The sequence below is a fragment of the Mauremys reevesii genome, linkage group 6 (genome assembly GCF_016161935.1).
Source record: "Mauremys reevesii isolate NIE-2019 linkage group 6, ASM1616193v1, whole genome shotgun sequence".
Lineage (NCBI taxonomy): Eukaryota > Metazoa > Chordata > Testudines > Geoemydidae > Mauremys > Mauremys reevesii.
In genome coordinates, this window is record NC_052628.1 from 46,182,984 (window position 1) to 46,210,493 (window position 27,510).

At 40.2% G+C, this 27,510-nt stretch overlaps 1 protein-coding gene across 8 annotated transcripts; it reads left to right on the top strand.

The window, feature by feature from the left end:
* The first annotated feature begins 53 nt into the window (after window positions 1-53).
* ANKRA2 (ankyrin repeat family A member 2) lies at window positions 54-24,059 on the top strand. Of its 8 annotated transcripts, none has more exons than XM_039542855.1 (10): window positions 56-211; window positions 2,844-3,248; window positions 5,364-5,522; window positions 7,207-7,272; window positions 8,891-8,988; window positions 9,641-9,766; window positions 11,422-11,488; window positions 11,606-11,686; window positions 22,928-23,015; window positions 23,124-24,059. In XM_039542855.1, exons 2-10 carry the CDS (start codon window positions 2,960-2,962, stop codon window positions 23,146-23,148), a joined length of 999 nt encoding a protein of 332 aa, XP_039398789.1. In that variant the 5' UTR covers window positions 56-211; window positions 2,844-2,959; the 3' UTR covers window positions 23,149-24,059. The 8 variants fall into 8 exon arrangements, with proteins under 8 accessions (XP_039398793.1, XP_039398789.1, XP_039398795.1 ...); XM_039542857.1 differs by having other exon boundaries at window positions 74-219; window positions 23,124-23,687; XM_039542856.1 differs by having other exon boundaries at window positions 75-372; window positions 23,124-23,686.
* The last annotated feature ends 3,451 nt before the right edge of the window (window positions 24,060-27,510 follow it).

Sequence of the window (27,510 nt, forward strand, 5' to 3'; positions counted from 1 at the left end):
GAGAGGCCCAATGAGAAAAAGGAAAAGGGCACCAGGGTGTCCAATCGCACCGAGTGTTATTGGTAACGTAAATGAGAACTCTCTTCCGGGACGCGCGCGCCCGTGAGGCTGGAAGACACTTCATTGCTCCGGATCCTGTAAACAGAGAGGAAGTGACGTTCCGGAGAACAATAACAACAACGCCAGTAACAATACGGAGGAGCCGCGGCAGGTGAGAAGGTCCGACCCCAGAGACTTGCCACGGCTCGCGCCTAGAGCTCCCTCCCCACCCCCTTCTTCGCCGTGCGAATAACGGTGACGCCAGGCGCGCGGCCGAGTATTAAAGTGGCTGCGGGCGGTAGCGGGCCTAAGGTTCGCCCCGGGCAGCGTTGGGTGAGTCTCTGCCAGCGGCGTTGTCTTAATAAGGCAACAAAGGTATCCGGAAATGAAGTGCACTTGTCACGTGGGGCTCTTGCTAGATTAACAGCTGGTTTAGAAGCCGTGGCCCAACGAGCGCAACGTTTGTTCCGGATGTGGATCACGCTGCCATTAGCTACTGTCTTTGCCACTTCAAGCCTCGGGTGTATAGGAGGTCACCGCTTAAAATGAATGGGGAGCTGGAACTGGAGTAGAAACTGGTTGCTTGCTTAGTAAGCAGGACACCTTATAGCGATCAGCTGACTCACCAACTACAGAACCTGAGTATAGATCTGTGAGCTTCCAGATAGATTTTAAGTGTTGGGTTATATATGTCTATAGTCATAAATAACCAACATCTAGCCTACCTCCATAATACACTGCTGCAGATGTAATCATTGGAGGCAGTGATGCCAACTCCACCTTAGTATAATAAGGACCCCAGCACTCTGGACTGCCTTTCTGCCCCCGTCTGAAATAGCTTGGATTTACCATCTTTCAGTGCTTGTTTCATTTGACCTATGAAGAGAGTCAATTATTAAAAATTCTTGCCATTTTAGGGTCCCTGTACTTATGTTTACAATCTTTTTCCATCTTGTTTTCTTCCTTTTCCTTCCTACCTCATCTTTGTTCTTGCTGAAAAACTGAGTTACAGAAGACTCTGAATTTGGAGGAACTAAACATGTACTTCTGCACAGTCTAATTTACATAGAGACATTTTTAGTACCGATCGTGACAGTTTTTGAGTAGCTCATAAACATTAACAAATTAGGCTTTGTAATATGCCTGCAGGTTAGGGAAATATCCTTATTTTACGCAGGCACAGGAAGACTTACATGAGTGACTTCCCAAAGATTACACAGAACTGGGAATGCCCAAACCCATAAACCATTCTTCCTCCCTATAGGATCCAGCACTTGGAGTTTATCATTTTTATTTATTTATTTATTTTGAAAAAAGAAGGAGAAGACTGGAGTCCTGAACTCTGTTCTGGTTTAATAATAGTCTGGATTTTATCTACACAAGTTAGAGATTTGAATTAGTTCTGAATGTATTGCAGTTCACACACATTTCTTTTAGAGCAAATTAGCTTGAACAGATTTTCCTAGATAACAGTGAAATGAATGGCCGCTTGTTTCACCTAACCCATAGTAACTCTGTTAAGAGCTTGATTCTGCAAGGTGACATACAGTACGATAAAGGACAACAACTGTTTCTTGCTAATTGGAGCCTGTCTATGGCAATTTAGGCTTTGATGTAGGATACAATCCGGTGAGATGTGAAGTCACCTAACTCGCATGGATCAATGAATTATTATGCTTACTGAAATCCAAAAGCTTTGTTTAACAACATTGTGTCTAGTCCTGATATCCAAAAAAAAATTTTTGATTTACATTTTTGTAAGTTAATTGAGTTATAATAGCGTAAAACAACCATAAGTGGACCAGAATCAGACTTAATAATTGTGTTGCAGTTTCACTATAAACCAGCAGGCTACACTCAGGATTAGTTTGTTTTCTGAGACACACAGTCATGCTATGAGAGGGAGAGGGGGGAAAAATAAAACCAAATACTGAAACGGTACTGTTTTCCTGAACAATTTTCTTTTCTGTTCAAAGAAAAATTATTTCTTTCTGTATGTAGCCTTAGGCCCAAATCCTACAGTTCTTACTGAGGCAAAGCTCTTAATGAAGCCTACAAGATATGGCCCTATGAGGAGATGCTTTTCTCAAGCTGCTTTAGAGCAAAGTTTATGCTCTGTATAGAGTCAAAAAGACCAAGTTTCCCCCCCCTTCCCCAGGTATCTTTAATACAGAAATTAACAACAGAGTTCAGGTTAAGCCTTCTCCTGAGATGTGACTGATTCTAGGTTTCCTACTTCATTACTGCTCTTGATTCTTTTTCTCTAATGAGTCACTTATGTCCATGTGGGACAAAGTGAACCACCTACCTCAATGAGTCATAAAATGCACCTACTATAATCCTTTCTTCCCAAGTATTCACTAAAAGGGTGAGTGTTTCAGGCAGGCACATAGTAATAAATCAGAGTTTCAAACTACACATTTTCAGTGCTTCCTCAAACCACGTTTTCCATGTAATAGCTGGGGACAGCTAAATGATAGTCAAAGAAGCAAAATCCCTTGTTATCGACAATTTTATGTCTTATTTCTTTGCATTGAGCTGGCTGTAACCTTAGTAATTACAAGGTCAAATCCTGAAATCCTTATTTAGGTACAATTGTTGTTTGCTTCAATTAGAATTTTGTTTGAATAAAAACTAAATAAAATCTAATACCGATGTTGTGATTTGGCCTGAAGTTTGTAGCCATAGTAACATAGTAACATAATTGCAGCTACTTTAAAGGAAGAAGTAATAATGTATTTTTATAGCATTATGAAGTTGTGACATTGTATTCAAACCTTAAGAATATTTGTGTTCAATTGTAGATTGTTCTGAAGTCCAGATCTCTTCAAAGACTGCTTGACTGGTTGGAAATTATGCTAGTAAACCACTACCAACTGGAAACCATGAAGCAACATTTTACATAATTGAGATTGAAATTATGGCATCTTCAACAAATCTAGATGTTGGGGCACAGATAATTGTGGAAGAGTGCACCAGCAGCTATAGTCTGTCTCACATGCCAGACATTAAAGTAGAGCATCAGCTTGACTCCACCACTGAAGAAGGCCCAGCTCAGAGTGTCGCCATGGGAATGAAATTCATTTTGCCTAATAGATTTGATATGAATGTCTGTTCTCGGTTTGTGAAGTCATTGAATGAAGAAGATAGTAAAAATATTCAAGACCAGGTCAACTCTGACCTTGAAGTGGCATCTGTCTTATTTAAAGGTTGAACTTTATGGTACAAGTTGTGTGTGGACTATCTTCCCCTTCCCCCCCCCCCCTTCACTTTTCAATATTTTTCTTTGCTTTTTATCCTCAAGATTATAGATCAATTCATATAGTTTCCTAACATTCTAGAGTGGTTTTAAAACTAAAAAACAAAGTTCAGGATGATTATGTCACTGTCTTCTATTTGCAAAAGATTGCATAGGGAAATATAAGTAGTGCAGTAACTCCCATTAAAGTCTTTGGAAAATTTTAGGTGCAGGAAGCAAGTTCCATTGCAAAGCATACAAGCTGACTTGTAAAACTATCTTGCCTAGCCTATTGATGTTTTAATCATTAGCAATTTTCTATAATTTATTCCTTAACATTTCTGTTACACATCCAGTTCAAAAATGGTTTAATTCAAAACTCATTTCCCTCCTGAGAGTACATACGTATACATATCTTTCAGGCCTTAAAAAAAAAAAAAAGGCAACAGGACTGAAGAAAAGTCATAAATGTACTTAGACCATGAGTCTACACTGAGGCAAATGTCTATATTTTTGGAAAAATTAAACTACTGCCACATTGCGAATATCATCATCTTTTGATGGCTTAGTCCATAACCCTGCAATGTGTTGCACACAGGTAGACTCTTGTACCCACACAGTGCCCCACTGAAAGAATTGCAGGATCAGTTGTTAGCTTTAATACACTTTTGGGGGAAGTTTAGAGAGTTTTATCTTTTCCCTAATATTGATACAAACTTTTAAGTTATTTTGTCGCTGACAGTGGCCTCTTTTGATCTTGTTTTATCAGTATGATGCTGCTAGACCTGCAATCATTGCAATAATTGCCTTGTTGAGTCATTTTCACCTATTTTTGAAAGCGGTTAGTGATTCTGGGTCCAATTCTGTGAGTTGTTCCATGTGGGCAGACCCTAACACCTGTGTGTGCAGTCCCATTGAAGTTGAGGGGGGCTCGGTGCAGGCATTGGGCTGCTCACACAGAACAGCTTTCAGAACTAGGCTTATGTCTGTTACTTCTTAAATATCTGCGCTTTTAAACTTAATTTTCACATTTCTGTACTATATCAAACAATCAGTGATCAGTCTTGTCATGGTGTTGAATCTAATCAATTTGCCATAATGAATACAAGCTTTGACTGGTTATGGGTTTCCATTTTCCCCCCCTCTTATATTTGGCTGCAGTTCAGCCACCAGGTTAGGGCATTTAAATTTGCAACCACAGCTGCAGCTATTTGACCTACAAGTAAAATGTAATTTTGCTTGAACTACATTTGCCCCAGGGTCACACACTTTTTTAATCAGTTCTCTTCCTGAATTTGCACTCAGAAGTTCTTTACAGTATGACTCCAGAGTTACTGGACATGTTAATTAACCTCAAATCATTTAATTACTATTGCACACTAATGCCAAATCAGTTCAGCCAGTAATGCAGCTTAATCCTAGTTATGACTTCCTACATTTAAAGTGTTTGGGTTTGTTTTGTTTTTTTAATTCTGTGGCTTCTAATCTAAGTTCTCAGAAGTAATATAGCCACTCCTGAGAATTGGAATCCAAAGGACAATACATATAATAGATCCTTTTAAATTACTGTTCCTATGCTCATCTAATGGAAAGCTAGGAAAATAAGCCCATGCAAAGTGCAGATAAAACATGGCATAGAGTGACCTTTAGGACTCTAGCTTCCCCACACTATAACAGCTAGTCCTCAATTAATTTGAGAGGTCTCCATTTCTATTAGATCAATAGTCATAAGACATCATTCACAATGCAGTTGTAGTTTTGCTAAAGAAATGGTGAAACTGTACCAATAAGGAAACATAGTTCATGTAGACACCTGGTAGAAAATTTTTATTATGGTCTTTGGATGATTGTAGGCCATATTCATCCCTAGAGCATCACTGATTTAGGGATGAATTTGGCCCTTTCACTTTATTATTCTGTACATGTAATTAATAGTGGAAAGAAATGCATTCCATCACTCTTATTTAATGCAGGTTTTAAATATTCTATAACATTAACGTATCCTAGTTTGATTTAGAATCTGTAGCTTCCCTTTTAGCATTCTTACAGTCACTAAAATCAATTATCTTTTCCCTGTTGAATTTAGCTGAATGCAACATCCATACTTCCCCTTCTCCTGGAATTCAAGTAAGACATGTCTACACCCCATCAACAACTAAACATTTTTCGCCCATAAAACAGTCAACTACTTTAACTAACAAACATAGGGGAAATGAGGTCTCTACAACACCTCTCCTTGTAAATTGTAAGTATTCTGTGGTATAGTAAATGTTGTGAGTTGTAAGTTAATAACTGCTTGTCAGATGTTTGACTTTTTCATTGGGACCTTTCATAGAATAATGCCAGAAGAGACCATTAGATCATCTAGCCTGACCTGCATAGCACAGGTCATAGAATTTCATCCATTCACTCTGTATTGAAGCCAATGAGTTATGCTTTAGCTAAGCACATCTTCAGGAAAAGTATCCAAGTCTTGAGCTGAAGACCTTGCAGACGACCTTTTTGATTCTTTGTAGTCTTTAAATGAAAGTACTTGATTTTTTTAACCCTATTAATCTGTTATCAGTGTAGGTACAGCAAGTAGAACTTATTAATTAATGGGTAAGTGCCAACAATGTCCTGGATGTTATACAATAAATATTCAGGCAGTCTCTGCTCTGTAGTGATTATAATCAAGGAGACAGAAGATGCACTGACAGAGGAAGTTGTAAAATTATTTTTTTTAATGTAAACTGATAACCTAGTAGAGTTTTCACCTAGAAATGGCCACAATTTGAAATCTTAAGCATACATCCCTCTTAAACTTAGAAGTTCAATTATAAAATTTCCCCTTTCCTACTGGGCTAGTGAATACAGAGGTATACCATACAATGCCCTTTTCTGAATAAAAGGTGTATCCTTTCTGAGAAATCAAACTAACAGTGAATAGGAATAGCACAATGGACATTTATTTAATGGACCACTGGCAAACAACACAAAGTGTTATCAATTAATATGTATAACTATGGTCTTTCCCCAAGACAGAATGGTTGTACCCACATTGAGCTTGACATAGGCAGACCCCCTGTGCCTGTACAAAGCACGTTGCAGGATTAAGGCTTTAAATGTTTGCTCTTAGATTATTAAAGCACTCTGCTGTAATAACTGATTCCATCCCCAAGTTTTTTTGGGGGGATGGGGTGGGGAGAGGGAGGTTAATGGAAATATTTTCCTCCCCGATATAAAAGTAGGTCATGTTGTGTATGCTTACAAAAGACTTGATCCAATGCTTATTGTACTCAATGGGAGTTATGCTATTGACTTCAACAAGCAGTCAGCTAGATTCATACTGAACACTGTGTGACCCGTCACAGAGTATTTTGGATATTCTAATGCCACAAAGAGTTTGATAAGTGCTTGCAGCTTTCTTAAGTCTTAAAACAAGTAAGAATATTCCCTTTGTCTGACCATTATCAGCAGCAGGTCTCTATAAAAATTCAGTGCTGATGAAGCAACCTGAGATAAGCTTAAGAATTAAACAGAAAGGAAGGAACATTGGAGGAAACATTGGTTAATAGTTTCAAAACGGGAAAGAACATGTCCTCAGTGTATCAGTGATTCAGTATTTTTAATCTTTCTCCTTTAAACGTTCTTGAAGGCAATATAATCTTGATGGCAAAGTGACATTAAATTACAAGCTGGGTGGCAAGAAGCCATCTCATGGAGATATTGAGAACATAATAAAGTTTGTAATTCAACATCAGTGGAAAATATTTTGCCCTAATATGATAGAGAGTTGGTGGAAAAATGGAACCACTTTTAAGAAGACTGCCAACCTGATTCAGAAGTTAAGCTGACATCAGTATGAGCACTTCCTTTTGTCATTGGCTTCAGGTGGAGCAGGACCATGCCTTATGTGCACATAATACATCTTTGTGCTCTTTTTGCAGCTCTGTCAGTTCACCAGCTGGCTGCTCAAGGGGAAATGCTTTATTTGGCCACACGTATTGAACAAGGTGAGAGTCTGAGGGGCTTTAAACCTCATCTTTTCTTTGGAGGATTTTTAACCTTGTTACATGGGATTATATCCCCCAACATTCATCAGCTGCATGGAAAATCCCCCACAGATCTATCACAAACCCCATAAACTCATGATGGACATGGATTTTTTTTTATATCTGTCTGTACTTTTAAAGATGTCGTGTCGCCCATCACTGCAGTTCGGGTGTGCAAAGTAACATTAGTCTTAATGGGAATTACATGTAAATCCTTTCTGTACTGAAGCAGGGGGAAAAAACCCTATAGACTGCATATAGATAAACTGTGAAAGTGAGATATGCAAAAATCTGCAAATTAGTTATGAGATGATTTAACTGTAGTGTTCTTTACTGCATTTATAGTCTGATACAAATTCCCACTAAAGTGAGTGTATTTATATTCATGATTTTATCAGTTAACCTATACAGCATTATATTGTAGTTTCAGCCGGCTCTTCACTGCTTATCATTCCAAATCTGAGTTATGCAATATCCTGCAGTGAAACTATTGTAATTTTATAATGGATATTATTTTCTGTAAAATAAACTGCGAAATAGCATCCACTGTACTGTACATCACTCCTTTTAAGTAATTATATTAGCGTGAATATGGATGACTCGCTGGCTGGCTCAACAGGCTATACAAGCATTTACATTAACTTCTCTGGTACGAATCTGGCCATTGTAGGCAGTCATTGAAAGTCATTACCATCTGACATCTGTTTGTTGGCCTAAGGCGGTGTTATGCTTGAATATACAAATTTGAAATTTGCTTTTTGTTGGCATTTATTCAAGTAAAACTGTCTCGCCTTTGTAGGAGGCAAAGGATTGCGAATCCAGAGAAAGCAAATTCATTTTTAAAAATTTGAGCATATATTTATTTAGATTTGACTAATGGTTAAAAAAAAAAAAGTTACCCTTATAAGAGCTTTGGGCACCCTGACACCTAATTTATCTTACAACAATGTAAATATACTCAGCAGCATTGAAAAAACAAACATCCATCAGGAACAAATTAACTCAACTCATCCAGCCAATGAATCAGCTACAAAAACACACTTACCACCCCCCTTCATTTCTGGGAACACGCTTAACCCTCTGCACAGAACCCCAATCAAATACATGAAATTGCCAACTCTTTATTCTAGACCTTAGATTTACATGTTATTTATTTGAGAGACTAGAATGGCTCATTATCTTGGAAAAGTACATTTTAGATTGCCTAATAACTATTAATATGGAACGTTTGTTTATTTTGGGGGCATCTGCTGTACTATCTCCAAAAATATCCATAGCCAACATTATGGTTAAATGACCTGCAATATTTTAGTATAAAAATAAAGCTTTATTTGTGGAAATGTGAAAGTCATCAGAAGCTAGGTTTTCCTTCCCCCTCCCCCCACACAGAATAGATAAGTGTATTTCTGTCACTGTCAGGGTTAGATTTTGAATGTAAAATGTCAGGCCAGAGTGGACTTTATGGTAGAACTATAAACGCAGCTGTTCATAACAGAAATGTTGACACAACCTTTACTCTAACAGCACTTGCAGTACAGCAGCAAAAATGATCATTGAACTGTATTTTTCTTTTAAACAGAAAATGTAATCAACCATAAAGATGAAGAAGGTTTTACCCCTCTGATGTGGGCCGCAGCGCATGGGCAGATAGCAGTGGTAGAGTTTCTGCTTCAGAATGTAAGGAGAAAATACAGTTCTTCTCAAAATCTTTAGTTCATTTTATATTGCTAAGTTTAGAGATGTAGCATCTGCAAAAGTAGTAACATTAATTGCCCCACAAAGGGGAAATAAAAGGCAAATGTGGTGGAGCTCTGCCTTATGTCAGTGCATAATGTCATTGGTATCCTGAGCTCCAGCACTTCCTGCAAGTATCTTCTGTGGCGCAGCCCTCCAGCCAAGTCGCATAAAGCTTAAATCCCCGTTGGGGTAACTAAAAGGTCGAAATGAAAATCCAAACAAATCTGAATAAAGTTCTTGCTACATTCAGCTACTGAAGTCTTCTACTTACAAATTCTATCTCAGGGCCACCCCACAGGAGCCTACTCTACTCCCTATGGGTGTCTTTGGGACTACCCCCCACCCCTCCATCCCTGTGGGTTTCTGTCTATAGTAGAGTTCTGCTGCCTCTGTAGTCTCTCTCAGACCCCAGCTGCAGCTCTAATCACTCTAACTCTATTGCACCAGGCTGGGATCGCTAATTGCCCTTTCGGGGATAGATCGGGGCAAGTCTGAGCCCAGCTTGCCTTAAAGGGCCCTCTAGCCTGTGACAGTAAGGTTTCTAAATAGGACTGGTAACACCTTTTTTTTTTTTTTTTTTTTCCCCCTTCAGGGTGCAGATGCTCAGATTTTGGGGAAAGGGCGAGAAAGTGCACTCTCATTGGCCTGTAGTAAGGGATACACAGATATTGTCAAAATGCTGCTTGATTGTGGAGTTGATGTAAACGAGTATGACTGGGTAAGTCTGTCACTGGAGTGTACATTATCTTAGTGTGCATTGGTCAGAAATTTGCTCCTAACTCTAGAACAGACATGGATTTGAAAACCATATTAAGTTTTCAGAAATGTAAGCTTGGAAAACCTAGGACATGGTGTACTAATTGATTGTCCCTGGGAGGACTTTTTTGTACAGGACCAAGAGAGTTTTTTCAGGTCTCCGTGGCCAACTGTAGTCTCTTGGTGGGATGGATGGGGAGTGTCTTCTAAGCCGAAATAGGAGGGCTAGATGAGATTGTTCCTGGGCTCACATGATGGCTGTGCATCAGGGACCTTAAGTGTTTGTCCTCACACCCCAGGACTTACTATGGACCTTCTGGAAAGGTGAAATGTTTGTTTTTCTCCAAACTAGTGGGGTGTTCCCTACCCAGGTCTTCTTGCCACAGAAGAACTTTGCTATATCAGTACTTACTATAGAAGAGTTCCTTATGCAGAAAATTACAGAGAATTACCTATGATATTATTAGCACAGGGGAGGGCTACTCCCTGAAGCCAGGAAAAAAATATCTCTGGGACGAGGGCAAAATCGGAGGTAACCTTTAAAATGCAGTTGCTTTTAGAAGACAGAAACTGGCCTTTGACTCTTGTGAATTTTGCATTTCAAAGGAGATGTCATTGATTAAACTGCACTGTCAGAAACATAAGGGCAAAAAAGCCTGTATGATAACATAACAGAGAAAGGGTCTAAGTTAAAAAAGTATTCACTTACTCAGTTTTCCCTTTTTTAACATAAATGTCAAGTTAATCAATTTTTATGGTGTGATGAATCTTACTGTTGAATTATTTACATTTCACCATAAGGATTCCTTTAGAACAATGGCAGCAGTACAAAATATAAATAAGAGAGATGAGAATGTATTTCAGGTTAATAGTCACATTTGAAAAGGTTTCAGTTTTCAGATTTTGAATTTATAGACAGTTTTCTAAAGTGGCTGGAATTTACGTACGTGATGAGTGCTTCAGAAGATTTTGTACAAGTTAAATATTTTTCCATATTAATGCAGCAAAAATGTCTGTTGCCACTTTATTTATATTGCATCAACAGTGTGCTCAGTACTAAGCAATAGCAGTAAAAACAGTGATCCAGAATTGAGGTGTGGATTGGTTAATTTGTGCCACTCTGGAGTCTGGGCATGGAACTGGCATAACCAGCCCTTGTGATCACCCCTTGTGTAGGAGTTGATCTGCTAATTCCTGCTCTTTGGGTTGTTGGCAATTGCTATAATTTAGAACAGCGTTCATGGAAACACAAACAGTTTGGGCCAGTTTCTGCCTTGAAGAGTCTACAAACTTCAGGTTCTGCAGTCTGACCCACAGAGACAGATTTGCCCATGCAAAGCTCCTTTCACTTCACTAGGACGCCTCACAGGGACAGGGGTCTGCAGACACAACCCACTTCCAGGATTGTTGCCTAAAAATAGACCCATAGAAGATGGGGGACACAGAAAACCATAGTTGGAGAAGAGCTGGTGACCTTTTCATTGCACATTATGACCCCTGTTATCTGAAGGACTCACATATGTGTACTACTTATTATCAGGGGGGAATTACAGATACAGTCTGTTCAGTTTTTGAACTAGCTACATGAACTCTAGCTAGCTTTTTCTCCTTTTGCAGAATGGAGGGACACCTCTTCTATATGCAGTACATGGAAACCATGTGAAATGTGTAAAAATTCTCTTAGGTGAGCACATTAAGGATAACATTAAGAAATCAAACCTAAAAGAATTTTATTATTGATAATGATAAACTGCTAATTATCAGAATAATTTAGGGATTTTATTCCTTCTATTTTACATAGAAAATGGTGCTGATCCAACTATTGAGACAGATTCTGGCTATAATTCCATGGATTTGGCTGTGGCTTTAGGCCATCGGAGCGGTAAGGATTTAGAGCCCTTTAGGTTTGGCTGTTTTTATTGCAGTTTGTTTATGTAGTTACAGTAACAGTGCTTTACACATGTAAGAAGATAAAAGTCCCTGTCCCAAAATAGTTTTAGATTGCTAAATCTGTTAGGGCTGTTGTTTTCAGTTGATTATGGGCTAGTTAAACATCTTAATTATGTAAATATTAATTGACTAAACTCACGTTGTTTTATTTGCTTGACTTGTGCTTTCAAAATCTATTAAAATGTTAGCTCTAGCAGCACGCACTGTGTACATCTTACAATATGTAATTTAGAGGACAGACCTGGATTGTTCAAGGAACTAGTAACAGGTCTTTCACCTCTAGTTCACGAGCCCAGGTCAGTAGTGAAAGAGAGTCACTGTTCTTGAGCCATATCTTTAGGCACAGTTGGGAGTGTATCTAATTTACAAACTCCTTTGTCTATATGGAGACAACTGTACCAGAGAGAGGATTTATTCTAGGAGAGGGCAGGCAGTGACACTACTACCCCCTCCACCCCAAAGGGTTTGGCCATAGGAAGACAGCGTTAAACCGTGTGTTGGGATACACAGGAGCCCTGTCTGCTGAGGCTGCCCTCCCTCTCCCGGCAGCCTTTCAGCCTGGGGTCCAGCTTTCTCTGAGAGGGAGACATTGTTGTTCGGTTTTTTGAGCACTTGGGCCAGGCATCTGCTCTCATGTACATTAAATAGTCACAGGATTCTTGGACTTACCTCTGTGAACTATTTGAAATTGTTTGTATTTTCATCTAAAACCACAAACATTTCCTGGGGGTAGAGGGCATTTCTTCCGGGGTCCTGCATGGTTGTACAGAGTCAAAAAGGGGCCTCTTCAGTGGTGACCCTGGCTTCTGAACCATGTGAAATCTTGGGTTTTTTTTAAACCCTGAAGTGAATAAAAGATGATAAGCCTCATACCCAGGCATGTAACTGCTGCAAGCCCCTGGGCTTATGTTGGAATTGATAACTTCATGGATGGTTCAGATGTGGAACCCATAGCGGATTCAGTGTGTAAATTCTGAACACTGAGGAAAATCACTACAAAGTTTCCAACATTGACTATGATTTTACCCCCTAGTACTCACATGCTCTCCACTTCTAGGTTAGAATCCCCCATACCCTACCTTAACCTATCCCATCTACATTTCCAAACCAGGCCACAGAACAGGGCTTCCTCCAATGCTCACTCAACATACTGGCCCTCTGTTAGTGTATTCACTGTTTTGCATTATATGATGTTTTAATTTTCATAGGTGATACGAATCCATAGTGCATTAGTTCGTCTTGTACAATCATCTAATCAAAATAAACAAGTCAGCATCTAGCAGTAAAATACAACAACAGTAGTGATTTGGAAATCATTGAACAGTAATTAACTAGGTTGTTTCTCCACTTTAGTTCAACAGGTTATTGAGGCTCATTTATTGCAGCTCCTTCAAAATATCAAGGAGTAATGGCCTGCTGTTAATAGAAAATTTTTCTAGGCCTGAAGATTTGGACTGTGTTTTAGCCCCACAATCAGTGATAAAGGCTTGTTAACTTATTTAACTTTACCTCAGTGAAAATATATGCTGGTTTTAGTCAGATTTTAGTATACTTTATGTATTTCACTGATGTTCATAGACATCTCTGATCATTGATCCTTTTGTAAATGTATTTTATGTAAATTTTAAAAAATTAATCAGTGTGTGTTGCATGAAAACCTTGAATAAAAATATAATTATAGCTGCGTAAATGTTCACATTAAGTACAGTAGTTCACTTTCTACAGAGTATTCCACTAGGTTGTGTCAATGATATGGTATCCACATAGACTTCGTTTTGGATTTTTAGGTGTGTACCACAGAAGACAAGTGTCTTTATTGTTTATAGGACAAAAAAAGTGCACAATGTGTGGTTGTTTACAAATTCTTATGCAGTTGAATTAAAATACTTTGTCAATTTCTGTATTTGTCTGATTAAACTGTTTTTTGTGGGGGGGGAAAAGCAATTCGGCATTGGGAACTCAATTCCGCTCAGTAGTTTGCCCCAAAGGATTTAAGGACCTAAATCAGAAACAGACTCTCTGCTCTGCTTCTTTTTTGCCAGTCAGGTGGTGCAGAGACAGCATCACCTTAGCTGGGATTCCCCTGGCATTGGGGAGTCCCCACCAGTCTTAGACCCAGCATACCTGGCTCCTAAACCACCCTCTTCAGAGTGCCTGGCAAAGTGGATGTCAGTGATCGGTGGGGCGGGGGGGAGAAGAGTACCTAGAGAGCACTGTACCTCAGCCAGCTATTTTCAGCTGAGATAGTCCCTTGAGTATCTCCTTGCCAGCTGATGCAGATTTAGAGCAGTCATTAGGCCAATTTCTCTGCCTTTCCCCAGTGCAGGTTAATCAGGAAGCGGTGACTGGCTCCCTGGTAGGCTCCCCTCTGCTTTGACAAGTCTAAACTCAAAAAGGCAAAGAATGTGATTCTTTATCTTTGCACAAACAACAAATCAGCTTCTGAAACAGAATGTTAGAGTGTTATGGATTCTTAGCACTGTTTTTCCACTACATGTCCCTTACACTATGCTGTTTAAGAATTATCCTCAAAAATATAACAGGATGAAATTAACACCACGTAAAATGTCAGAACAAAGGGCTTGGGAAGGCCAATGGACCCCCAGACTAGTCCTTGGGTCAGAGCCAGAGATATAATAAAATACAAAATACTAGTTTCATCGTTTCAAAGTGAATGAAACAACTAGGGGGCAAATTTAAATAGCTACATGACTTTAGCTTGAATTCGGGCCCAATTCTCCCCTAACTTACATTGTACCTTCACTGAGGTTGTACCAGGTGTAAGTCAGGGCAGAATTTTGGTTGCTAGGAAAGCCAGTTAAACATCTGTGACAGTGAGTTCTCTTTCGGAGAGTCAAAACCTTGGAGTGAACCATAAAGAAGGAGCTTTGAACAGAAGAATGTCATTGATCTTGCATGGTTTGCTAAAATCCTAGCTAACGCTGACTGAGCATTATTATTATGTGTACCACTTCATCTTTCAACATCTTTAACTGCCCTTTTTCTTATGTGGGTGAGGTCGCGACCTTCTCTCTCTAATATCCTGGGACCAGCACAGCTACAACTACAGTACATACTTTTTCTTATGTAGCATTTATATCTCTTGCATCCCATCACGGCTCTAGTTAAATTGTATATATTCATCAAGTAAAAAGAACACCAAATCTGAGGTCGAGGGGGGAGGAAGGTAAAAATGTTCTATTATAATTTTTAGAAATATATTAGCAAGTTTTAAAATCTATCTATTGCTTGTAATGTGAGTAAACTCTTTAATAATAATAATAATAATAATAATAAAAAAGCCTGAAGTAGATGGTAATTATTGTAGAATTGCAATATTGGAAATATTTAGATGTAATAGCCTTTGTGGGGAAGTTAACTGATGTTTAAAGTTGTTTTTAATTTGTTTTCATGTCTGTTTATACAATGTGTATATATACTGGAAACTTTTTTTTTCTTGAAATTAATGGTTTTATGATCTGTCAAATACTTCATTTCAAATATATTTCATGTATATATGGCATATAAATATGTATAAAGAACAAAAAAATCCTTTTTCCTGTGGATTTATATAATAGAAAGCGGGTCACTTAAAGTATAAGCATTCAGTAGCTGTTTCACATTTTGTTTTAACCTTCAGTTGGTACTGAATAAATTTAATGGATATAAATTAATTTATTGCCGTCCAATAGTTTTGAAATGTGATTTCACCTAACTTGGATTTTCAGATTGGGTGGATGAAAGATAGAATAAATGGAAAGAAACGAAGTAGAAAAAACTATTTGTCTTCTCCTTTTTGCTGTAGAATTTCAAACCATTTTGTGGGCTCTACAGTGATGTGTCATACAAATGCCTCTGAATAAAGTTGAAAATGTTCATCTTTAGAAAGTTACCTATTTTCTGAAGTCAGGAGCACTTTCTGTAGCTTGACCTTTTGCTGTTAGAGCAATGCAACTGGAATTGAAGTTCACTCAGTAGCCATTGTGATGGCACTATAGGGAATAGATAAGTGTTTCATGAACTATGATTCCAGCATCCTGGGGGAGGCTCAGTCAAGAGCAGGAGAACTGGGAAGGGAGAGTTTAAGTGGGGGGAGGAAGCTCTTCTACCTTTATTGTTCTGTTTTCATTTGAGTCAAAAAAAGTGCAGACATCTGTTACTGTTCTGTATTCAACAGGGTGGCCCTAGTCCACATGTAAGTGCACTCTTTTATTAGTGTAAACACTACTCAGTATAAAAATACAATAGTGGTACAAAATACAAAAGGGTTTGTTTTGTACCTTAAAGGAGGAAAATTGGAACAAGCTGAGAAACCCTGATACAATTGCTAACATTCCAAAAGTTAGGCCACCGCACTAGCTTTGATAGAATAAATGACTTCTTTAGCCTTCATCTTCTGGGTCATATGGTTTTGATGGTACTACTGGTTACCTGTGAACCAGACCCTGGGTTTGAATATAGATGTATCTTATGATTGGGCCATAGGATTGGGAAATGAGAAGGTTCTTAATTTTGATTGCAGCTCTTAGGCCGACTCCCTCTGTGACTTTAGCCAAGTCATTTGATCTCTCTTCTTCAGTCTCTTCCTATGGGAAATGAAAATAATGCTTCCCTACTTACCTCACAAGGATGCTGAAATGCTCTGAAAATGAAGGATTTCTTTCTTCTTTCCAGTGTAAATCAACAAAAACTCTAGTGAAATTAATGGAGTAAAGCTGGTGTGAGAGAGTAGCAAATCAAGCTCAAAACATACTGTGAAGTGCTGCAAATTAGTAGTCAGACAGGAATTTTTCCACAAAATATTTTTGTTGGAAAATGCCGATTCATCAAAACTGAAACCTTTCATGGGAAAAGGTTGGTGTTGATGAATTTCCCATTTCAATACATTTTGGACTTTCTTTTTAAATTGTCAATATCCCATTTTGGCATTTTTGAAAGAAAAAGTTCAATTTTTGGTTGAACACAACCTGTTTTTTTTCATTATTTAATTTATTATAATTAAGAAAAAATGTAAAATTTTAAAAGGTCGAAATGTGAAAATTATTGAAACAAAAATGTTTTGACTGACCCAGTCCAAAAAACTTTTTGGATTTTTGATGTGCAAAAATTTTCAAGTTTTTAACATTCCATCCTGATGTAAGAGAAGGTTTTGTTTTATATCTCAGATTCTCATGGCACAAGAAAACAATTTCCCTGCACAGTTTTACCAAGTGTTATATTCAGTGTTGCCACTCTGCATTTGAGTTAGTCAAAAATGTTTTTTCACAGAAAAATTGATTTTTTTTTTTGCAGAAGAAATTAAAAAAACCCAAATATATCTATTTGAAAATACTCCCATGGTGTATCACAGGAATTGTAATTCAGGAGCCTTATGCTCCAAGTCTCCTCTACATGCTGAGCTCCCTGGTTAGACTGTTCCCCATGGTACACCACAGTCTCACATATTGAGAAGTGAAGTGGTGTATATTGGGAGTTCCTGACCCTGGTGTATCATGGGACACAGTCTGGCCAGGGTATCCAGCCTATACAGGAGAACATTTGCCTCGTATCCCCAAACTACAACTCCCATGAGGCCCTGGAGCTGCATTTCCAAGTTGAAATATTTTGATTTTCAGATTAAAATATTTCAATTTTGGGGCATTTGTTTTTCTGACAAAAAGATCAACATTTTCCTTGGAAAGTAGACAATTTGCAAAAAAAGGTTTAGTCAAAATCCCAGTTTTCTGATAAGTTTCAACAGAAAATTTTTGACCAGCCCTACTCTGCATACCATGGGCTTGTTACAACCAGAGCAGCTCTTACATCCTAGATGTATTGCAGTCTGCCTCACAAAGGACAGACTGCTTTTTACACTTTTATGTGGTGCAGTATCTAATACATTTCCAAAGCGTTGTAAAGCCTTTCTCCTGTTCATTCATGTTTCCAAGTTGCAGTGTATTGTGATCTACTTTGTGGAGGGCACATAATAAATTAATTAGAACTAAAATTACGTGACTGCAATACATTGACAGCTGCTACTTTGTTAGTGACAGGCTGAGATCACTTGGCAACGGAAGGCAGCCTTGAGTGATCTTAAAGACAGGCTAATGAAAGCCAAAGAAAAAAGTGAAGCTCTGTTCATGTAATGCAGCAGTGAAGACAGTATGAGTTACATCAACTAAAAATTGAAAATTAACACTTCTGCTTTCCGTGTCATTTCAAGAGTTAATGATCTAGATAGGGGAACTGTTATTTGATTTGTGGTCATGATTAGAGAAAGGGGCAGCAGTGGTGAGAGAAGGCAGAGCTGATGGAAAGATGAAAAATAAAGAATAACCTCAAATAAAACACTTTAAATATTTACACTATTAAAAAATAAGGTCTGTTCATTTAATAGTCCTCATAAGAGAATATAAATAGATACACAATTTACATAGCAAGAGATGATAATCCTGTGAAGAGAATTTTATACAAAAGATGAAATTTAAGAACTTGTTTTTCTGAAATCCATATGCATCTCCCTGTGGTAGCTTGTAGTGATTGGCAGGCCCAAAGAAACCATGCAGTCTTTTAGCAGATGTGAATTAGAGCCAGTGCTCCATCCAGTCCCGTGTCTGCCTCTGACCAGAGCCGGTAACAGATGCTTCAGAAGGAGATGCAAGAATCCCTATAATGACTAATGGGGGTTGGGGGGAATCTGTCCATTAGGGAAATTTCTTCTCAACCACAAGTAATGGGAATAACTTTATTATTTAGTGTCCAAAGTGTGCTAGGCACTTTATAAAACTGCTAGGTAATATATATAACGCTGCTGCTTCTCCTCTGCTATGGGGCCCTGCACTCTTGACTCCACTCTGTTGCGCTCTCGGTCCATCAGCCTCCCAGTCTGAATTCCTTACTTGTGCTTATGAGACAGATACACGCAACCAACCAAACAGAAGACACTGCCAAAGTTTAAGGAGCCAAAGGTAGTCTCTGGGGCTTCCCCTTGTGTCCTTAAGCAACTCCTGTTGCTGCCTGGAGTAAGCCCGTATGGGTATGTCTGCACAAGCCTCCTAGCTGAGGTAGACAGGTACATCGCACTAGTGGGGCTCAAGCTGGGACACTACAAACATCTGTGTGGACTGTGCGGCTCTGGCAGAGACTTGGACTAGCCACCTGCGCTCAAGCCTGGGGGGATGTGACATTATCTAATTAGAATATGACCACGCAAATCATTGTTGCTATCACTGTTATATAATTGCAACGAATCTTATACAAACTGTAGTACATGGCCAGAAAGGGTTAAGCATCCTGCAGGCTAAATGACCCAGAGTCAACCTGTAGAGCCATGTTAGAAAAGTATATAAATGGTAATTAGGGCCACTCCATGTTAGATAGGCTAGAACTTCGAAGTTCAAACCTGTATTGTTAGAGAATTGGAGGTGATACTAATTGAGTGTGTATTTATATCATGTTAGATGTTAGCCGTGTAAACAAACAGTTCCTGTGTGTCACTATAGCTATTAATTCAGCAATCAAAAGGAAATATTAACATTTAAATGAACTGTAAACATAGTAAATCACTGTATTCCTCTCTCTTTGAAATGTATAGCAAATCACCTGAGAATGGTGGAAAACGGGCAATTGCCTTATGTTTAGCCATGTAGCTAATTATCGGTGATGCTTAGGAAAAAGGCTATTTCAATGTCTCCGTAATTGCCTATTGTGGCCTGAGGATTCCGAGCTGTCAAAGAAGACCTAGAACAGTACAAGAATGTCAGAGGTCCTGATCCTTTTTATCTCAGATCTGCTTGATGCTTCATGCAGGGGAAGCTTAAGCCAAAAGGCTGAGCTCTCCAGTCCTAACCTGGAATCACCCTGAATATAAACATTGGACTATAACCTATGAACTAATTATGAAAGGACTCTTTGCAACTACAAAGCTCACCATCTCTACTATGAATCTGAATCTCAAGAACTGTACTCATGTCTGTATGTATATGGTTCTTTTAACCAATACCCTCTCTCTTTTCTTTTTAAATAAATTTTAGTTTAGTTAATAAGAATTGGCTGTAAGCATATATTTGGGTAAGAGATGGAATATTCATTAACCTGGGAGATAATGTGTCTGATCCTTTGGGATTGGTAGAACTTTCTTATATTATGAATAAAATTTTCAGTAATCCTCATATTTGACTTGGGTGTCTGGGTTGCTTTAAGGCAGGGGTTCTCAAACTGGGGGTCAGGACCCCTCAGGGGGTTGTGAGGTTATTACATGGGGGGTCACGAGCTGTCAGCCTCCACCCCAAACCCTGCTTTGCCTCCAGCTTTTATAATGGTGTTAAATATATTTAAAAGTATTTTTAATTTATAGAGGGGGTTGCACTCAGAGGCTTGCTATGTGAAAGGGGTCACCAGTACAAAAGTTTGAGAATCACTGCTTTAAGGCTTCTAGGTAACCACTAAGGTATTATAGAAGCTGTTTTGTGCTGGTTTGTTAAATCTAAGTATTGGAATATTCACCAGCTTTGGGGATTGTCTGTCCCATTCTTTGCAGTTTACCCTAACTGAGTAACTCCAGTGTGGCCCCCCCAGGACTCTGGTCACAGGGAGTTGAGCCGCCTAGCCTGAATCACTGCTGGAGCCTCAACATCCACACTGATAATTTTAGTGCACTATCTCAAGCCCTGCTAGCATGAGTCTGTCTACTTGAGCTGGGAGGCTTGCTCCCACCTGCAATGTGAACATACCCTTTGTGGGGCCAGCTGGGAGTTGGAGGCAGGTTCTGGCTACATAACCTCTCCTACCCTTTCCCCACCACCATGTCTCATGCCTCCTGGGCCTCTTGAGACAGCCGGCCTTTCATTCCCCCAGTGCAAATAATGCAATTGAGCTTAGCCTTTGCATGTGGGGGAAAGGTGGCTCCTGGCTCCTCTGCGTGTGCACTCATGCACAGGCCGATCACAATTTGGCCCTAAATTAGACATAAAACAACCTGGGATGACAAACAAAGGGTCACAACAGGGTCAGATTAGAGATACTTCTTATTCCATTTGCATTTTACTAGTTTGTTTTTTTATTTTGTCTACATCTGGGGGCAAAACCAGGACAGAGGCTGGGAGTGGATGTCAGTGATGAAATGGCAAGGCACAGTACAGCAATGTATGATTGCTGGCAAGTCTCGCTCTAAAGTTTGGTTGTTAAAGACCTGTACTAGAAAAGGGCCCTGCTCTTACTGGAGCCAGGTGTGCACTTTGTCATTTGGCTTCAATGGGAGCAGCAGAAGATACAAAATTCTCTCCTGCTAGCTTCCTTGGTCTCATTCATCCATCCACTCCCAGCTTGGTGTGCTCTTTCACAACCCTGGGGGAGGCAGGGATAGCTCAGTGGTTTGAGCATTGGCCTGCTAAACCCAGGGTTCTGAGTTCAATCCTTGAGGGGGCCATTTGGGCATTGGTTCTCCTTTGAGCAGGGGGTTGGACTAGATGATCTCCTGAGGTCCCTTCCAACCCTAATAATCTATGATTCATGTACCCTATACTCTTCAAAAGGCTCCCAGTTAATGTATTCTAAACTACCCCCTCTCCTCCTACACTTGAGGGTGACCATATATAAGGTCCTACTTCATTCACAATATTGTGAAAATTGCAAATTCCACAATATTAGGTTTTCACCACAATTTTGTTTTAAATGAGCTTACTTTGCCCAGTTCACAATTTTGCACACATTTTGAGGTTTGCAACACACACTTTTCCCCCCATTAGTACATTAAAATGATCTTGGACAGTTTGGGGATTCACCTGCAGTTGTACAGCATTGTCCAGAGAGAGCAAAGGGATCACTTTTGATCCTGCCTAATTCTGTGGAGGCCGAGCATGCAGTATTTTGGTATGGACAAGTCTTCACAAAGGAAAGACAGGGCATGAAGGAAACCACTGCAGCAGAGTGTACTGCACGAACATTCAATGCCTGAAAAATGTAAATGGCTGAAGTGACTGGGCTCAATTTCTACAGCAGTTGTGTTAAGACTTTTAGTTTTCTGAATTTTATATTGTACTGGTCATTTTTTTAATGAATGTAATATAGATGCACCAAGTTGTCTGGTTATCAAGAAACTGCACAGGTATAACAATAGTTAAGTGTTTATATCATTCCAGCAATTTTTTCTTAAGCAAATAAGTCTAGTGTGGCTTTTCCAAATTACCTCTATTAATAAAGGTCCATTATTACTTATCTCCGATTTTCCATGTCTTGTCTGCAACTCAGCTGCAATTATTTGAAGATCATCCCATGATTCAGGTGGGGTCTTAACCATATACCATTTTCTTCATGGTGCTTGCTGCTTGGTGTTTTTGGTGGGGATGTGGCTGAGCAGGGAGGGACTGAAGCCAGCATTTGCTGCTCTGCAGCCTTCTTCCCCTTCACCCTTGTGTGGATTTTCCATCATGTTTTTGAACCTATCAGCATGCTGTGCTGTTACTCCTCCTTCCCCGCAACCAAGGATAGGTTTGGTATGGGTGGGGAGCCAATGGGAATCCTGCAGCACAGTATCAGGCTTCCACATTGTCTTGAGATCCAGGATGGGAGACCACAACCCTTGGCCATACCAGTGGGAGTAGGCTGTGTTCCAAAGGGCTGTTGCAAAGGAGAACTCGTGAGTTCCACTCCCTGGCCATTCTGCGGTCTCTCATGTAGAGATGATCTAGCTCTCTGCGTGTAGCTAATTCAAACCATTTGTGTACAAATGTTATCCAGGTCTGAAGAAACATGCTGATTACGGATCTCTAGAGGGGACTAAAATCAGCCATTAAATAGTAATAAAAGAGTAGTTTGGTATCCACACAAGGAATCCTGTGAGCCAGATTTGAAAACTGTCCACTTCCTTTCCTTTATTCTTGGCCTGTTTTCATTATACCTCTTATGTTTCCTTGTGCAAATAAAATGGTCCATCTCAAGCACACTCCACAGAGTAAACATGCCTTGAGCAACAATCTCATTGTCAGTCATTAACGAGCTGCCCTTTTTATAGCCATGACAAACTAGGACTAATTTTAGATTTCCATAGAGAAGGTGCCTCTTTTCTTATGCCTCATCATTTAATGACCTTTATATGATTTTGAAGCAAGCTTTGAGTCCTGAATCAACTGAGAACATTTATAGAGAGCAATAAACTAGAGACAAAGATATTTTATTGCTCTTATTTTTATTTTAGGATTGCTTTCATTTTTGGACAAGCATGTTGGAAGCAGTATCATCACCAATGAAAGATGCAGTCAAACAGAGTTTATCCACAATTTCAGGTAATCTGTTCCTCCTAAATAGTTCACATTTACTGCAAAATGAACCACATGTGACTCCATAGTCTCATGACTCACTAAAGAAAATGTTTTTCATCATTCTTATGGCAGGAGGATGGAAACAAGAAAAGGCTGATCATGTGATGACTGCTCCAGTCCTTCACTCCTACACCAGAAAGATGGTTAGCATTCCAGCACAGTTTCCCTGACCATTGTGGACAGCAATTTTTTCTCCAAACAATGGTATAAAACCATGGAGTGTAGACATAGCCTGGTAATGGACAGATCTTCATTAGTATTGTTATAGCAGTTCCGCTTGCATGCACCTCCTGCTGTGCAACATGTATGCTTTCAGGAAGTATACTGCAATGTCTGGCAACGAATGTATCAACTGGGTGAATTAAGAATCCAGTCACTTGGAACGTTAAAGATCAAAGATATTGTTAGGGGTTATTCCCAGGGAAGATGTCTGAATAGATCTCTCAGTTGAGGTTGATTTATCACCAAATGAAGCTAGCAGTTCTTTAGGCGTACAGGACTGAAGGGCACATCCGTCTTCAACAGACAAGCACTGATGAAGTCAACCATGCACACAAGAGAATTAGAGGATCTGGGGAGAGCAGCAAAACTAGGTGGAAAGAAGGAAACAGTCTGGAACACAAAGTGGCCACAGCAGCAAGAGGGCCAGGAAGGTGAATTGCAGCAGTTTATCCACACACAGGTATTTGTATGGGTTTTGTGAATTTCCTGCTGAAGGAGGCTAAGTAATCCTGGGTACCCCAAAGAAATTCTGAACTGTTAGAAATCCAACAAGCAGCACTGCTTGTATTGGTGGTAAGTTACTTGGACTCATTTGTTCTGTGGAGCAGCTGCATGAAAGGGTGGCGAATACAGCTGGATGACAGATCTTTTCTTAGCCAGCACAATTTTATGATATGTTAGCAGTTTTATTTCTCTGATACAAAATGTGCCCTTAGGGCTGGCATTCTCTTCACATACTGTATCTTTGAAATCCAGTTATTTTCTTGCACGCATCCTGGGATAATATGGTATGAATGAACCAACCCTTCCAGAACATTATCAGCCAGAGAATGATGGATGTCATTTTGCCCTTTTAGCATGTTTAATGTGCTGGCACTTATCTACGTTACACTGATCCTGAGGGCTTTAGGCTACTCTAAATTACACTGGCAGAAACAGTCTGTTGAAGACCATTCTTCTGGCTAGGGATTACTGGAGCATAACACACTCCAGTCATGTCCCATCGTATCCCCACATTGCACCAATCATGTCTCCCTATCTCTAATCCTGGAGACAAGAGTGGCTGGCTGGCAGAGAGCTCGCTATGATGGCTTTACACCATCCAAGAATTCCCCTGTACCAGAGGGAGCCCCAGCTACCTCTATAAGGCAACTTTCCAGCTCCTGTGTGCTGTCTGAGCAGTGCAAAGCAGCCAGAAGGGTGACTGATGAGCATTTTTATGATATCTCTGTCTCCTATCCCTTGTTTGTCCCTTGTCCTGGGAACAAAAATAAAAATGCCCAATCAAAAGCTGGAACTATGCTATGTGCCCTGTCACTTTGGTATTATATGTTGTCCAGCTCTCCCTCACTTAATCTGGTTTTTGGTTTCATCCCAATCCTGCAAACACTTACACTCCTGTGTAACTTTACAGGATTGGGACCTTCGATTGTAAAATATATGGGACAGTGACTCTCTCTGATTATCTGCTTCTGCAAGGCCCAATTTTGTTTGGCACCTTTGGGAATTGCCATAATGCAGTAATATAGAATATTAATGTTGGTTGAGTGGCCGGCATAGCTGAGGCCAAGCAATTTTAGAAACCAGTTTGACTGCAATGGAACTTAAAGTGGGGTTCTACTCTGAAAAAAGTACTGTAAAAATGGTACCTACTTTCTTCCTTTGTAAAAGCAACAAAGAATCCTGTGGCACCTTATAGACTAACAGACGTTCTGCAGCATGAGCTTTCGTGGGTGTATACCCACTTCTTCAGATGCAAGAAGTGGGTGTATTCACTTGCATCTGAAGAAGTGGGTATACACCCACGAAAGCTCATGCTGCAGAACGTCTGTTAGTCTATAAGGTGCCACAGGATTCTTTGTTGCTTTTACAGATCCAGACTAACACGGCTACCCCTCTGATACTTTCTTCCTTTGGGTATTCAGAGCCATATCTTAGCGGCTAAAATGAGTTTTCACTGCTTTTTACTCATGTTAGCCCTGCAGAGACAACACAGTTGACACAGAAGCTGGATTCTATTCTAGCTTGTGCAGGATCAACGTAATTTTTTATTAAGTTGCAGATAGTTTCACACAGGGATTATGACTGTAGGCATAATGTGACAGGATGGGTAAGCCAGGATGGGTAAGGAAAGGTGTCCCTAGCCTCTGTTTGTCAGAGGGTGGAGATGGATGGCAAGAGAGAGATCATTTGATCATTACCTGTTAGGTTCTCTCCCTCTGGGGCACTTGGCATTGGCCACTGTCGGTAGACAGGATACAGGGCTGGATGGACCTTTGGTCTGACCCAGTATGACCATTCTTATGTTCTTAACAATATGGCTTCATATATGTCGCTGAGGGACTGATTTTGCCTGCAGAACCTGTTTTACAGGTCCTAACGCATGAGAAGCAAAGACCGCAGCTTAACTCTTAGATCCCAATTGAGTCTTCAGGACTGACAGTTAAAATATCTTTTTACTTGTAAATGGAGCACAGTTGCTATGGAAATCACTAAGACACAAACATGGAACCTTGCACTGCCACTTGAAGGTCACTTTTCAGAGCAGATCTGACATTTAGACTATGTTTAAATGGAGTTGTAAAGCCAGTGTAAAAGAGGTCTTAGACAGTCTGCTCCTCCATTACTGACTGACTCTCTTGAAATAACAGGGCTCAAGCCTGGTGTGACCTAGCAGAGTTCCTACAGTCAGCACATTTCAATATTCTCATTGGCTTTTTTTTTTTTTAAACCACTGGATCAAACTGTACTGCAGTTTTGTTTCCTGTACGACCCAGAGGTTTCTTCTGCTTCAACTGCAGTGTCATGAGAGTGGTACACCCAATCACCCTTTGGGGGAGAGGTGGAGGGGCATTATGGTCCTGCAGCTTAGTTTGAACAACTGCCCCTAATTTCTGGGCCGTATGGCCCAATGTCTGGGGTCGACAAGGTAGCCTTCCTATGCTGGGCTTTCCTATGCAGCTCAATAGCCAGAGTCAATGGGGTTTCCCTCCCAAGTGGCACTGTGTGGCCTAATGGCCAGAGTCAATATGACTGCCCTCTCTGTCAGGGCGGTGTGACCTAATGGCCAGACTCCCTATAGTTGCCCTCCCAGTCAGGGCTGTGTGGCCTAATGGCCGAGGTCAATAGGGCTCCCTCTCTGTCAGGGCGGTGAGGCCTAGTGGCTGATGGGTTGGAGGGGTAGGCTGCCACCTCAAAGTGGGTGGTGGCCAGGGTCAGGGGACCCAGGCCCTCCCTTCTCCATTGGGTCCCAACCAAGGGCCCTGGCGGTGGCAGAGTTGCCCACCACCAGCTTGGCAGGGATCCTGCCAAAAAAATGCCACTCTAATCTCTGGTTCTACGACCCATTCCCCATTAAATTCCCATGGGTTATTTCTACCTGTTTCTCTGCAGCTTGTCATCTCGGGGTTCATGGTCTCTCCTCCCTCTGTGGCCTCAGAAGCCTTGGGGTCATGGGTCATCACCATCTGGCTGGCCTATGAATCCTGAAGTGTCGGCAGTCCTTCCACAGAAGCCTGCAGCGCACCTCCACTCCCTCTGGTAGTCAGCCTAGACTGAGCTAAGTTGCTCCCTTTTATATCCTGGTTCCAACTGGAGCATGCTCAGCACAGCCGAGGGAGCATGGCCTCCTTGGCCCACAGAGTAGGATGAACTCATGCTGAACACCCCATCACATTCAACAAGACAGAACTCTCAAATGTCTTTGAATACTTAACTTGGGAAACAATGAAATGAAACACACCAGTTCTGCATTTTAAATTAATAGCAATGTTAAAATATTAATCAAATATTTGTAACAGCTGTGAATACTTGCCATTTAAGCATGGAACCAGCAGGCAGTGCACAAAGAGTCACATGATGGTTGCAGAAGAAATGCATTACCCAGTGTGTTTGGAAAGAGGGTTCAGAGTGAGGCAGAGGTTGCCATTGTATGTCATCTGAGACCTTGTGCAGCATATCAAACCTCTGGCTGAGTGGGAATAACTGAGAAAGTGTAGCATAGGCATAATGTGGGTTATGATTGGATACCATAGGCCAATATAATCACCTTAGGTTGCTTTAAATTACTCCAGCCCATTTTGATCTTCAACTGGCCTAGGATCGGGGATGAGGGGGGCAAAAAGTTCCCTTAGAATTTACACTTTGCTCAGTGGAGGATAGAGCCTCTAATTTCTAAAACCTACATAATAATAATTGGCATAGAGACACAATGAATAATAATGATGGTGCTTATGCA

Excerpts from the sequence above, each read along its gene's own strand:
- ANKRA2 (XM_039542855.1), top strand. The coding sequence starts at position 2,960 with ATGGCATCTTCAACAAATCTAGATGTTGGGGCACAGATAATTGTGGAA. Across the intron at positions 11,687-22,927 it reads GGCTTTAGGCCATCGGAGCG|GATTGCTTTCATTTTTGGAC; the intron begins GTAAGGATTTAG and ends TTTTTATTTTAG. Across the intron at positions 23,016-23,123 it reads GAGTTTATCCACAATTTCAG|GAGGATGGAAACAAGAAAAG; the intron begins GTAATCTGTTCC and ends TTCTTATGGCAG.